The following is a 15,153-nucleotide window of genomic DNA, read 5'->3' as shown; positions in this document are numbered from 1 at the left end:
GAATTATACGATTCAGCTATACTTGAAAATTTCTACACGAGGCTGACTGAACCTAGCTCTCCCTTTCTACCAAAATTCAAAATTCAAGCTTCTGGGTAAACTGGAAGGTTATCTGCTTTTAATGGAACTTCATCTAAATGTTTGAAATAAGCAATGTTCCAATAAAAAACAAACCTAATCAAAATGTAGTCCACTCCCTCTTTGGAATAATCACAAGATTATTTAGTATTCCATTTAAGTCTTCTTTTAAGATTAGTTACTAGCAAATAAAAGGACAAAAACACTGTCATTATAACATTGCAGTTTTATTATCTATACTCTAAGGCATTCCTGTTTGAAGATTAATCCCCATTCCTACTAATATGATAAATGTTGATTTATAACAACAAACAACCAAAAGATAAATGAAGGAGATTTAAAAGAACCTTACAGGGAAGCTTTTCCACTCATGTTTAAAAATATAACTTCTTTAAAAATATAACTTTAGGGGTAAATAATCTGTTTTCCACTGTAATGGGGGATTATAAATACTGTGTATATTAAGCAAGAAAAGACTGTTTTCTAAAATGTGTTGGAAAAATAAAACCCCAAAAATATTTCATAAATTAATGCATTTTAAATAAAACTCTAAAGTCAGGCAGAAGAAGAGAAATGGTTCATTTTTGCGTAAATAAATAATTTTATAGAATGACTTTCAATAAACCAAATGATGACCATCTGCTGACTAGCACCAGCACTGAGAGTTGGCTGCAAAACAAATAAAAATATAATTCAAGAACATTCTGAATTACCTCAGAAAACATCAAGAATTTTTTTTTCTTATTAAAAAAATTTTTTTTGAACATTTAGTCATTTTTGAGAGACAGATAGAGGGGGAAGGGCACAGAGAGAAAGGGAGACACAGAATCCGAAGCAGACTCCAGGCTCTGAGCTGTCAGCACGCGAGGCTTGAACTTGTGAATGTGAGATCATGACCTGAGCTGAAGTCAGATGCTTAACTGACTGAGCCACCCAGGTGCCCCTCAAGAATGTTTTTTCTAATAATTTATGTGCAAGTGAAATTATACTTGAAAAAGCAGTGCTACCTGAAAATATGATTATATATTTAAAAAACAAACAAAAAGCTATTGAGAATTTGTTGGAGGAATATTTTAAAATATTAAAATATTTAAGATTAAAATACTAATTTTATTAATAGAATTAGAGGTTCAAAACTGCACCAGGGTGAAGTTACAGTGAGGAAAGCCCTCCAACTTCTTCCCTTTGGTCCCAAAGCAACCTGAACCCCCATTAACTTCACTCAGTTCTTTGACAATCCCAATGAATGATCTAAAAGCCTGCACGTGTCCAGCTTGGCATAACATGAAAATTTGGGTGAAGGTAGATATATCCAACAGAAATGTGTGTATGTGAAAGAAACATAGTAAGAATATCCATTGCAGCACTATTAATAATATCCCCAAACTAGAAATTGACAGTAGAATGGATAAGTATATTGCGGTACGTTCACTTTGAAATATTATTCAACAGATGAGAATACATTACAATGCTATGTAACAACAGGATCTCACAAACCTAAAGGTTGTGCAAAAGAAGCTCATTTCTGTCTCGCCCCATCCAGAGTACTGAAGGACGAGCTGCGTGACCAGCGGGTGGGAAGAGGCTGGGAGAAAAGCAGACAGGGCTCTCAGAGGGCATTAACAGTGCTCGCGTCCTACTCACTCCATCATGGATTCCACCAAGAAGCCTGCCCATGAGCCACTGGGAATGCCCTACCCACAGATCCCTCAACAGGCCCACAGCCACCCATAGTACTCTGTGCACCTTACCCACACCCCCCCACCCTGTGGCCAGCTCCCTGCACGAGGTTTCAATGGCAGCAGGCAGAGCAAGCTTGAGCATGGCACAGAGAGCCAGCCTAAATCTGTGGCCAGGAAAAGACCACAGACTTGAGCCTCTGCACCATTTCTGTAAAAACAAACGAGTCGACAGCGACACTTAGCCTGGTATGGTGCAGGATCAAAGGAATGAACAGGCTTAAGAATTCTGCCACAAGAGGGAGGAAAAGCATAGAGCAGGTGTACTCTAGAAAGTCTGAGAAAGCTTCAGAATAACTAGCAGGGCTGAAGGAAGGCATTTCTCTCCTGAAGGCAATTAGTAAAGACCCCTGGTCGGTAACTGCTACTTCAAATGTGAGGACAGCAACGCAAAACTTCAAGGAACGTGAAAAATCAGGGAAACATGGCACCACCAAAGGATCAAAATAATCTAGCAAATGACCCCAAAGACATGGAGATCTGTGATTTACACGATAAAGAATACAAAATATATTTTTAAGGGTGAGGCACAAAAAACACAGAAAGACAAATCAATGAAATCAAGAAAATAGCACCTGGACAAAATAAGAAGTTTAACAGAGAAATCATTAAAAAAAAAAAAAAAAAAAAAAAAAAAAGAACCAAATAGGAATTCTGGAGTTGTAGAATATACAATGAATAATATGAAAAAATACAATAGAAAGCGGTCATGGAAAAGAACCAACAGCATCCACAGCAATGTGGATCAGGCAAAAAAATAAAAATTAAAATTAAAATAAAATAAAATAAAATAAAATATAAAATAAAATAAAATAAAATAAAATAAAATAAAATAAAATAAATAAATAGAAAGGAAAAAAGTATCTGTGAGACGGAAGACAGGAAATTACCCAGAGGAGGAAAAAAAGGATGAATAATGCCTCCATGAACTGTGAGATACCATCAGAAGAACCAATTTGGGAAACTACTGGAGTTTCAGAAGAAGACAGGGAGAAGAGAGGAGGAAACTTACTGAAAGAAATAATGGCTGAATTATGAAAAACAGTATGGAGGACCCTCAAAAAATTAAAAACAGAACCACCATAGACTCCAGCAATACTACATCTGGGAATATATACAAAGGAAATGAAAACACCAACTCAAAAATACATCTGCACCCCCATATTCATAGCAGTATTGTTTACGATTGCCAAGACGTGGAAACAACCAAAGTGTCCATTGGCAGATGAATGGATAAAGAAGTTGTGGTATACACACACACACACACACACACACACACACACACACAGTGGAATATTATTCTGCCATAAGAAGAAGCAAATCCTGTCACTTGCGACAAATGCATTGACCTTGAAGGCACTCTGCTAAGTAAAATAAGTCAGACTCGGAAAGACAAATACAAAAATTCAGAAACAGAGTAGAACAAGTGACGGCAGGAGCTGGGAGGGAAGGGATAAGGGGGAGATGTTTGTTAGACAGTACAAACTTCCAGTTATTAGATGAATACGTTCTTGGGATCTCATGTATAGCACGGTTAACAAGACTGTATTCTACACTTGAAAGTTGCTAAGAGATCAGGTCTTAATGGTTCTCACCACAAAAGAAATGGTAATTCTGTGAGCTGACGGAGGTGTTAGCCAAAGCTATCGTGACAATCTTTTCACAATATAGAAGTGTAGCAAGTCAACACATTATGCACCTTAAGCTTAAACAATGTTATAAGTCAATCATACCTCAAAAAAGCTGGAACAAAATTTAATAATAACAGTTAAGCAGCTCTAAATTTGTATCTTCTGAGATCACCAAACAGTATGTTAAAATGTAGTACCTTAACTTAATGTTTCCATTTACTCCACAATCTCTGTTACCCCTACGTGGAATAAAAATATAAAGCAGTATAGCTTTTCCATCAGCAACTTATTTGTGAAAGTTCATTCTGACTTTGAATTCTAAAGAATGCTTAGATGAACTCAGCGGCTCCAAAGCAGCTGTTTTCCCTGGAGGCTGCATTTATACTTCGTCACAGACTCACCACCGTCTGTGTCTACTGTCTTTCACTCACATGGACTCTTAACAGTGTCCTCATGTTCCTTATTTTCGTGCCTCTGATTTCTTGTTACTCATCTGTATGATATTCTCACTCCTGCCAGGATCATCTCCCTAAAGTACAGGTCAGGCATGAGATTCACCTGCCTTGAAATATCGGGGCAGTCTTCTGCATGTACTTTTGACCCCCGACTCAGCCACCTTATCAGAATAGGCCTCGGGGCTTGGAACACTTCTCCACGGATTAGGAGCCCCCAAAGCCTGTGCTGAGCTTATCACGTAGGGTGGAATATTTCTCCCGGGTTCAGCTCAAAGAATGCTCTGTTGTCTTTGAAGTATGTGCATCATCTGGCACCTGGCCAACGTTGCTGTCAACTATCCATCCTCCACAGGGAGAGGACAGACAGGGTTCTTCTACTGCAGCACAGGAGAGGTAGGAAAATTGCCTTGTGACAGCGGTGGGGAGAGAGCCACTGCCCGTGGGGGACAGAGCCCACTACTGAAGTGGCTCTTGCTGTCTCTTCTCTGTGTCAGTAAAGAAGCATCATTCCGTTTGCGGCTGGATCATGTTGTGTTCTTGGTGACTCCAATACTAAGGGGCAGTAGGCAGAAACGTTTGGACTTCTATTCCCAGTGGCTGGCATTGTGGCATTTTCTGTCCTCCAAGTAGCTGGAGTCCTCCCCAGGGATAGGAATCTGGGGCATGATGCCTTACTCTTGGGTGCACAACCAGTGTATGTAACCCACTGTGGCATTAGGAATCAAAATATGTGTACCACAAGCAGATTCAAGTTATAAAATAAGGTTCATAAATTAAAAGTGAAAAATGAATCTACTTATTATATGAGAATTCCCACAAGGAAACCTAAAGCATGTCAAAAATGTAGTATAATCTCCCATGGCAAATACCTTTTACATTCATTAAGAATATCCTAATTATATATTTATTAGAAACCTGTATTTTCTATTCTATATTCCACAGGCTTCCTAAGAGCCTTTCTTAACATGTTGTAGCAGGGTATCCCTTCATTCTAGATGACAAAAATTCTCACCTATAAAAAAAAAAAGTAATGTCAACCTTATCACCTATCCTTTTGTTATAAGAAATACATGAAAAGTTTTTTCCAATTAAAACCCCAAAATATTGAGGGGCACCTAGGTGGCTGAGTCGGTTCAGTGTCCAACTTTGGCTCAGGTCATGATCTTGCAGTTCGCGAGTTCAAGCCCCACACAGGGCTCCGCAGTGACAGTGTATAGCCTGCTTGGGATTCTGTCTCTCCCTTTCTCTCTGCTCCTCCCCCACTTGCAGTCTCTCTGTCTCTCTTTCAAAATAACAAATACATGAAATAAACTTAAAAAAAAATATTTAGACTTAGGGTATTTCCAGAGACTGTCTGGGTTTACTGCCTGCTCCAGCCCATGCTGGCTAAGAGGGTTAGAACAAGTTGAAAGTGTCTCAGGACTCTGAGGAACTAATGGACATATGTATTTCAGAATACGTAAAATACAGAGCATAAGTCCCATATGCTCACCAACGAGAGGTGACCATTATTAATATTTCAGAATTCTTCCTTCTAAAATCTCTAGTGTTTCTTTGTTTGGTCTTTTATTATTAAGCTATAAAAGTAATCACACTATTCTTATTGGAAAAGACTCAAATAATATACAAACACAGAGATGAAAACATGAACATCACCCCTACTCTCATTGCAAACACTTTGGCACACACACACACACACACACACACACACACATATATACACGTATATATATCCCTCACATATGTATATATATATGTGTGTGTATATATATGTGTATATATATGTATATATGTATATATGTGTGTGTATATACATGTGTGCATATATATGTGTGTATATATGTGTGTATACACATATATGTATATATGTGTGTGTATATACATATATACACATATATATGTATATATATACATGTGTGAGGGATATATATATGTAGATATATGTGTGTGTGTGTATATATATGTGCCAAAGTGTGCCACATATATACATATATATACACACATATATACACACACACATATATATACATATACATATATATATATATATATATATATATATATATACACATATATATATAGTTCCAGATCCCCCTCAGTGCATTTACATGTGCATGCATGTGCCCGCGTGCACGTGCACGCACACACACGCACACACGCACACACACACACACACACACACACACACCATGAATGCTTTCTAAATTCATCCCTGTATTAAAGCATCAGAAAGTTAAAGAACCCAGAAGCAACGTATTAGGGCTCCATTAGGTTAGGTCTCCACAAAATGCCAAAGTACATCTCAATATGATGACTTCACTTGATTGAGGGTCAAAATAAGAAGTGGTCAGTTAGCATTTTACATAAAATAATTGCCAAAGATCTTGTCCCTTATTATTTATTCCTTTCAGTCCGGAAAAAAAAAAATCAACTATGATAATTTCCTTCTAAAATCTGGTGCCATAAGGGATCTTTGGGGCTGATGAAAACGTTCTAAAATTGAGTGACAGTGATGGTGGCACAAACTGTAAATTTACTAAAAACCACTTTCAGCACTGCTTAAAATGAGGAAATTCTATGCTGTGATAATTATACATCAATAAAACTGTTTAAAACCATACCGGTGCCAGGGAAAGATTACTTCTTCTGAAGAATTTGTTTGTGTCCTCTGATAAGGCTATGGCAAACAAAATACAAAGGGCTCATACATGTATGTAACACACACTGTTCTAAATGCTTCTTATTAACGCTTCCAAGCCTCTCAGCAATCTTAGGAGGAAGATATTATTCTCATTTTACAGATGTAAAGACTACACAGCACATGGAAGTTAAGCACCATACACAAGATCACACAGCTGGTCATCTGAGCAGGAATTTGGATCTAGGACAGTTGGGTCCAGAGCCCATCTCTTAACCTACAATAAACTCAAATGCCTCCTAAAACCACCTGAAAGAGTTCAGGTCAGGGCAAATTTAGAACTTAAATACAGAAATAATTTTATTGCTGGTACAATAATATCTTCCTTTTTCTACATGTTTATGTTATATTTTAGTTTTAATTATACGTTAATATTTGTTTATACTATAAAGGTCATTTCAGTCTGTTTTAAAAATAGACATTTTACTTGTCTTATAATAAGCTCACTCTGTATTATAAACCCATTACATACTATTATTATAAATACATGAACTATTTACTTGCTGAAATAAACTCTACTAGAAGTTATAATTATTTACTTTTCCTATATCCATTCATTATTTAAACGATATAATCCTGACAGCATTTCAAATCCATAAGCTGTCTACAATCGGCACTACAAAAAATCAGTAGCATTCTAAAGAGTTCTGGATAGAAATTCCACAATAAATACGACTTTTGCATTTAAGTTCCTAAGATTGTTTTTCCTCCGAAAGGAAAAGTTGGGTAGCTTTAGAGACATCCTATCAGACTGGCCTCCAGAAGAAAATAACACTGATATTCATTCTGCATGCATGCACAGAGGAAAACATTACACAAAGGATAACCGTGATGCGCTCCGAACATTTGAGTTGATGGTAACCAGTAAAGGGAAGCCAGCGAAGCAGTAAGACCCTTAGGAGCTGCTCAGACAACTGAGCTTTAAAAAGATGCCATGGGTGTAGGAGGTTAAGCAGACTGATTCTGGACTTCCTATAAATTACCAGCCTGAACTCTTGAAATGGTGCCTGAAACATTTCTTGTTTGTTTGTGTTTTCTTTCTATTTTTCTATTTCTATTATAAAAAAAAAATTCTATTTTTACAAACAGGGCCGCAATCCCAACAATAGTTTAACAGAAGGCAAAATAATTATTTTCTACTAAGCAAATAAAATAAGATCAATAATATCTGAGGTTATCGAGTAAAGCAGGAAAACCACACCCAACTTCCGGAACATCACACGGCAGTCTCTGTGAACAGTGCCCTCCGTGGTGCGGGCACTGATACGTAGTGTACCATACTAATATACTAACAAATGATGTAGTATGCAGTACAAAGCCTGTGCAGCTGTATACGGTGGCCACAGCAGAGACCATGCCTGCTTTGATCAGCACTTTATATGCTTAGTACCAACAAAATTCCTAGGACACAATATATGTTAGGAGGAATCAACAAACTAATTTGATTCAAATCAGATATAAGGCATTGAATGGCTACAGGAGAAGTATAAACAAAGCACGTAATGCCCTCGGGAGTTCTGCATTCTTCACATAAAAGTACATGGGGTGTCCAAAAAGTACAGAGATTTTATCTTTTTTAAGTTTATTTATTTTGAGAGAGACAGCACGAGTGGAGGAAGGGCAGAGAGAGAGAGAGGGAGAGAGAGAATCCCAAAAAGGCTCCATGCTGCCAGCCCAGAGCCCAATGCAAGGCTCAAACTCACAAAGCTGCAAGATCATGACCTGAGCCAAAACCAAGAGTCACAGATATTTTAAAACCTATACCTCAAATTCTGTATGAAACTTCAAATGTAGAAGGCACAACTTCCTACATGTTTCAATTTTCACATCACTCACCCTGATAGTCAAAATACTAGTACATATGCTTTATATGAAAGAACCAACTTGTGATATTTAAGTAACACAAATTTCGCAAGAACAATGTCTGTTTCAAAAACAGGTGTAGCTATAGAGTGGCACAAGAGAAGCCCCGACCTAATAGAAAGGCGTATCATGATCTTGCATAAAAAGATTTAACATTAAAATATGTCAATTCTTCCTCTGTTGAGCTATACATATTTGACAACATTAACAAAAAGACTAATGGCACTGATGTTTTTTTCTTTTTGTAACTAGACAGCTAACTGTAAAGCTCAAGTGGAAACATATAAATAAGAAAGAAAAAGATTCTAAAAAAAGGACCACCGTGGCAGAATAAGAGGTCCTACCAGACATTAAATGTTATTTTTAAACTGCAGTAATTAAAAGAATATGAGTCTGGTGGAAGCCTATCTAGAGCTCTGGAGCGGAACAGAAAATCTAGAAACACATCCAATGATAAAGGCCCTGGGGCAGAACTCAAATGAGGGAAAGACTAGGTTATTAAATAAATGATCTTGAGTTAAGTAAGTAACCACTGGACAAACGACAAAAACAACGGGATCCCTACCTCACAGCCAACACTGGACACATTCCAAATGGATCACAGATTTAAAAGTTAAAATCAAACGCTGGACACATTCCAAATGGATCACAGATTTAAAGGTTAAAATCAAACCATACAGGTACCAGACGACACATGGAAGAACGGGCATCAGTACCGAACCGGTTACACAGATTATATCAAATGCATAAATTAGATGGGGAAGCAGCTCTTTATGTCCTTACAGGAAATAATCTCTAATGAATACTGATGAGTCAGAATGACAAAAAGAAGGAAGATGAGGATATATGTAGAGTTCAAGAGGAAAGACGATGGGGAAGGAATATTTACACTTGCATATGAAAGGCTACACAAAAACTGGCAACATGGCTGCTTCCGGAAAGGGAAAATACACACCTAGAAGGCTTAAATGGAAGGGGGCTTTTCCCCGTACGCTCTTTTTTTTTCTTTTTTTCTTTTTATCTTTCAGATTTTAAACCATGGTACTCTATGATCTAGCTTCAGAAAGAGTATTTAAAAATTGTAAGGGTACAGGGGCGCCTGGGTGGCTCGGTCGGTTGAGTGTCCGACTTCAGCTCAGGTCATGATCTCGCGATCTCATGGTCCGTGAGTTCGAGCCCTGCGTCGGGCTCTGGGCTGATGGCTCAGAGCCTGGAGCCTGCTTCCGACTCTCTGTCTCCCTCTCTCTCTGCTCCTCCCCCGTTCATGCTCTGTCTCTCTCTCTGTCTCAAAAATAAATAAACGTTAAAAAAAATTTTTTTTTTAATTGTAAGGGTACAATTAGCCACTGTTTCACTTTTCCTTATAGTGTTTTTGTTTACAGCAAATTCTAAGCAAGAGCAAACTTAACATCTATTTCTAAATATTTATATATTCAAATATCTTCTAAGTTTGCATTTTATATATTATAAAAATTTGCAAAAAGTCAGATAAGCCCATGTTTCAGGATTATAAAGTAACGGTGATAAAAATTTAAGGAAGGCAACGATTAAAAAGAAAAATAAAGGAATAGCCAGTTTTCATAAGACGTCTCCTTTTAACAAAAATGCATGTTTGTTTCAGTAATGTCAACAGGTCTCTGGGCTGAGAGGTTAAGGCCCAGATCTGAGTTTGTTTCATCTCTCTGTACTTCTTCTTAAAACCCAGCAGAAGTTTAATTCACACACAGTCATGTATACATATATATGTATACATAACAACTACAACCAAAACAATATGTTTTAGTTAAATAAGGGCTTGCTTCCTGTAGGGTCATTTCTCACCATATCATCTAAAGACCAACATTATCATATGTTCTAGTAAAATCACGACTACATATTTTCAGTACCAATTAAAAACCAGAAACTTTTATATGTATATATTAGTGTGAGGGTAAAAATACTTATAATGTTTACAATTTGATAATGCAAAAGAGTGAAAATGGATCAGAATAAATCTGTTTCAAGGAAGTTTTGTATTTGACTGCAAAAGAAATGCTTGAGAGTATCAATCAAAAAGAAGACTTAGCAATGTTTCATCAAATACTTTAAAACAGACAATGTATAGAGTATCTCAGAACCATGCTTTATTATTTTCATAGCACAAAAAACTCAGATATCAAATCTGTTAAAAATATATGAATATTGAAAAGGAATAAACCAAATCTATACCATCTACCCCTCTTGTTTATAGATTTTTAACTTCTCTAAAAATAAAAAAAAATATTTTCCACATTAGTCCTTCAAAGAGCTACGCCAAATTATCTTGCTATCTATGGTCATTTTCCATTCATTAGTCTACTATGCTTCCCATATGTTTTAATTACTTATCTTTGAAAACAAACGAACACATACAACTCATACCATTGATAGTTACAGCTAACTTTCAGTTATTGGAGGATATTAAAATTATTTTCTAGAATAAAAATAAAATAGAAAGTAAAAACTATTTAGGATATGTGTAGAATAAGAACTCTAAGTAGCGCAGTAATAGTAAACTAGTTTTATTTCTGGAAAATAATAACAATAGGCAAATGAGCTTTAAGGAGTCAGCATCTTAAGTGAATGCTGACGGCAAATCAGGGTCCCTCTTTAATAATGAGAGGTTCTCAGGTATCATCCTGAGCTCTTAACTGAAGATTGAGTTGAATACATTTATCATGGGTTCCCACACATATGAATTCCTACGTATGAACTGCTGTCTCTGCTGGTCTCTACCACACAGTCAACACACACAGAAGAAATAAACCCTTAATGAGTAAATGAAAAAATGATGAAATGAATAAATACCACCACATTCAAAAGTGAGATTTTCCACTTTGTGTACGTTTATTACAGAAAACATTTTGCTAATAATCAAGGCAAATTTCTAGATCGTACATAGCTGTCTTCTGGGAAAAATGGAATTGTCCCTGGACCCCAACTGGGTCTAACACAGTTCTTAGATTCAAAAGCAGTAGCAGTCACTCTCCAGACTATTTTCCTTGGGGAGACAGCCAGCTTGGGCTGTTGACTCTGAAGTTCAGACCACACAACAACTTACTCTGTTCCTTTCATGCCAGAATGCCCGTGCTATCCTAGGTGTTGGACTGTTAAGGTCAGACAGACATGTGGTCAAAACGAAGACATCTCCTGCACAGGGAATGGGAGAAACAGGCCTACGGGGGAATCTTAGTAAAAATCTAAAATAAAATAGCCTTTTTAACTCCAAGTAAAATTTGGTATTTTGGTATAGACCTTTAAAGCCTTAAACAATGTGACTTGGCTCGGTGAATGGTAATGTTGTATACAGAAAACTACCGAGGTTTCAGGGGGCTTACACTATCTATCAGTGAACATTAAAAGATACTATGCTATTTTACACATAAACTCTCAATATGCCACTGGAAAGATCTTTCTGAATTCCAACTGCACTTATTGTCAACAGGTGAGTATCCAGGACTCTAAGTACTGCCAAAGCCTAACTTGGGCTACACGAAATCTTTAAGAACAACAGTATGTCTTGACTTACATCTTCTAAACCTTCTACGTGAGGATACCACAGTCTATAGACATGGTAAGTACCAAACAAATATTTGTTGACGTACTGTTATTCAAAGGGATTTTCTCTTCTTCAGGGATATAAAATGCAAGTCAACAAACCAATGAAAAAAGTATAGAGAAATTACAAAAGAAGAGAGCTGAAGTAGAACAAAAGAGAAATGAAAATGGTGATAAGCTGAATAGATGAAGAAAGTTATTAATCAACATTTTAAGGAGGACAAAATGAATGCAGAATAAAGGAAGGGCATCCCATCCATAAAGAGAGCAAGAATGCCCTAGTTTTGTCCAACTTAGAGCATAAAGCACACTTGTTTAACTTAATGTTTAATGAATGTTACAGTTCTCTTCTGACTTTATCTAATTCATACGTAGTGATGTGAACAAATAAGGCATAAGTCCTTGTGTAGATACAAAATTGATACCCCATGACATCCTAGTACATAAATTATTTTAACATGTTCTATACGGCAACTCAGCTAATACATTTTATTAACAAGGAAAATGAGGGAGAGGAAATGGTCATGCAGTCTTCACAGGCAGAATCTGAAACTAAGTTTGTTTGATTCTGAGTGTTCTTTTTGGGGCTTTCTAGAAATTCTTTGAAGTTTTGAGGAAGAAGGAAAAATCGAATTAGCTGATTCTCTGAGTTAGCTAGATAAAACGTACTCAAGTAAGCTTCCCTTCTTAAATCTCTTTTTTGGGTCAGGTACCCTGTTCTTATCACTCTGTGATAAAATTGCCAGAGGTCTTGAATATCTTTCCAACCAACCCCAAGGTCCTCTGGGAAGGTACTACACACTACCTGACATACGGTAGAAACTCAATATTTATTGACTAAATCAAATGTTTTCCAGCTAGAAACCGAACGATAAAACCTACTGATAAGAAGGGCCTAATCAACCTAGTAAATGAATGGAGAAGACAAATAAAATCTGATACTTTAATGTGTATATTTAAGTGTTCTATCATGAGACAAAATCTTTTCTAAACAATGCTTGTATAGTAGTCCATTTTCAAATATAACAACTGGAACATTTCATTACCCAAATTTGTCAAAAAAAAAAAAAATCTACAGAGGAATTTCTAAATGTCCTAAGACCTAAATCTTATTTTTTTTCGTTTTAATCTGTTTTCATTTAAGAGGAAGAAAGCATCTAAAACCACTAAGTTCTATTTTCTTACATTCCTATCACTTAAAAACAGATGAACTGATTTTTCATTTAAAAAAAATGTGCTGGCTAGTAATAAAATTCAGAAAATAGAGATTCACGATGGAAAATGGACTCAAACTAAACCACAGCAAGGCTGTTATAAAAAGATGATGTTTAAGTTCTAGTTACTTCATTTGGCCCACGGATTGGAACAAGAGCATTTTTTAATTAAATATATTACAATTTTACTCACTTCAGTGCTTCCTCAAGTTTATGGATTTTCTTTTGAGCTTCTTCTTTCTCTTGACCAAGTTCACTCTCCAGGTCATGAGTCTGCCATGACAAAAACGGTAAAATTTACCAGAAGGCAAGTGCTCAAAGGAGAAACACAAACAATGAAGCAGTAATCTTAAATCTATTTTTAACGTCAAATTAGATTTAGATATTTGAAGATAGAGACTTGGTTAACCATGTTCGTTTACCGTACAACTATTTCACTTACTATACTTTCAATACCTCTTTTCTGGTCAAAGTTCGTAACTGTGTGAATCTACCTGTGTGGGGATTTCCTGTAAAATAAACTGACGTGTAAGACCTTCAAAGCGGGAGCAATCACTTTTGAATTTTTTTTAACTTACATATTAGCCAGAGGAAAGGAATCTCACGAGATTCAGGAGAATGCGATACATGACGTGTCTACATTCTGCAAACATATACAGGTTATGATGAAACAGTCCTCCCTTCCACTGCTGGGGATGGTTTGAACAAGCGTCCACTGGGTGTGGGAGGCAATCCCCCCACCATGAGTATCTCTTTCCTAAACGCAGCATCCTTCAAGTTGGGAGGAAGGCAGCGTGAATCATGAGGGCTGGAAATTTCTCTTCACAGAAAAGTCTTCGGGTGCAAAAGCATATAAGCATATCCAACAAGGACATTACATGGATCTAGAGGGAAAGGAGACTTTGGGACAGCTGGATGGGAAGGGAGGAGTCAACAGGTAGCCACGGTTCCACACACAAGGGAGCCCGGCTGGGAGGTGAGAAATCACAAGTCACTTAGTGGTCTGGGAAAACTGGCTGTGTACCTGCTGGCAGCCCAGGTAAGGCTGACAGGGCCACTGGTGGGTACAGGGGCTGGGAGAGGAATGACAGGCAAAAAAACCAACAACACACACACATACACAACACTTCAAACACTGACTCAGTGCTAGCCCAAAATGCCTGTCCTTAGCTATTTGTATCAGTTTGGATGGAGACCTCTCTAAATTCAAAAACCTTTTCCTTTGGGAGTGCCTGGGTGGCTCAGTAGTTAAGTGTCCAGCTTCGGCTCAGGTCATGATCTCGCGGTTCATGGGTTCGAGCCCCGTGTCGGGCTCTGTGCTCAGAGTTTGGAGCCTGGAGCCTGCGTTGGATTCTGTGTCTCCCTGTCTCTCTGCCCCTTCCCTGCTCATACTCTGTCTCTCTCTCTCTCAAAAATAAACAAAAATATTTTTTTAAAGAAACGTTTTCCTTTGATAATTCTCTTACATTTTTCTCCTTTGGTGCTTTAGTAAAATCAATACATAAATAAAATCCATTGTCTGTAGACTCAAAGGAGAGAGAGGAGAAAAGGCATTTTCCTTGAGTTTTTTCATATTTTCATATTCCATGAGAATATCACAAAGCTTCTACTGGCTGCTGTGAGAACAAGAGGTGAGAAAAAATGGGAAACAGGAACCCACAGGGTGGTGGCAAGGGTAGGCCCTCAGGAGAATGAGGACAGGGGACGCCTCTCCCCCATATTCTAAATAGTAAAGTTAAAATACCTTATAAATACCGACCTCACGAAAAAGAGAAAGAGCATCTAACCTGCCTTGTAAATTTTTGCCACTGCATTTATTTTACTTTACATGAGGAAAAAAATTCAATTGTCCACAATTTTACCAGGTTCTAGACTGAAATTACTGTCTTTCTTCTATTG

The 15,153-nt window shown here is 37.2% G+C and overlaps 1 protein-coding gene across 3 annotated transcripts in view; it reads right to left on the bottom strand.

Annotated features, from left to right (window-relative positions):
* The window catches only part of CEP112 (centrosomal protein 112), a 412,041-nt gene that overhangs the window by 280,122 nt on the left and 116,766 nt on the right, over positions 1 to 15,153 (bottom strand). For all 3 annotated transcript variants that reach the window (XM_042916491.1, XM_042916492.1, XM_042916494.1), the window contains one exon: positions 13,448 to 13,527. In XM_042916491.1, the coding sequence (XP_042772425.1) occupies positions 13,448 to 13,527 (80 nt within the window). The remainder of the gene's footprint in view (positions 1 to 13,447; positions 13,528 to 15,153) is intronic.

The sequence above is a fragment of the Panthera leo genome, chromosome E1 (assembly GCF_018350215.1).
Source record: "Panthera leo isolate Ple1 chromosome E1, P.leo_Ple1_pat1.1, whole genome shotgun sequence".
In the NCBI taxonomy this organism is placed as follows: domain Eukaryota; kingdom Metazoa; phylum Chordata; class Mammalia; order Carnivora; family Felidae; genus Panthera; species Panthera leo.
This window is presented reverse-complemented; position numbering and strand designations above follow the sequence as displayed.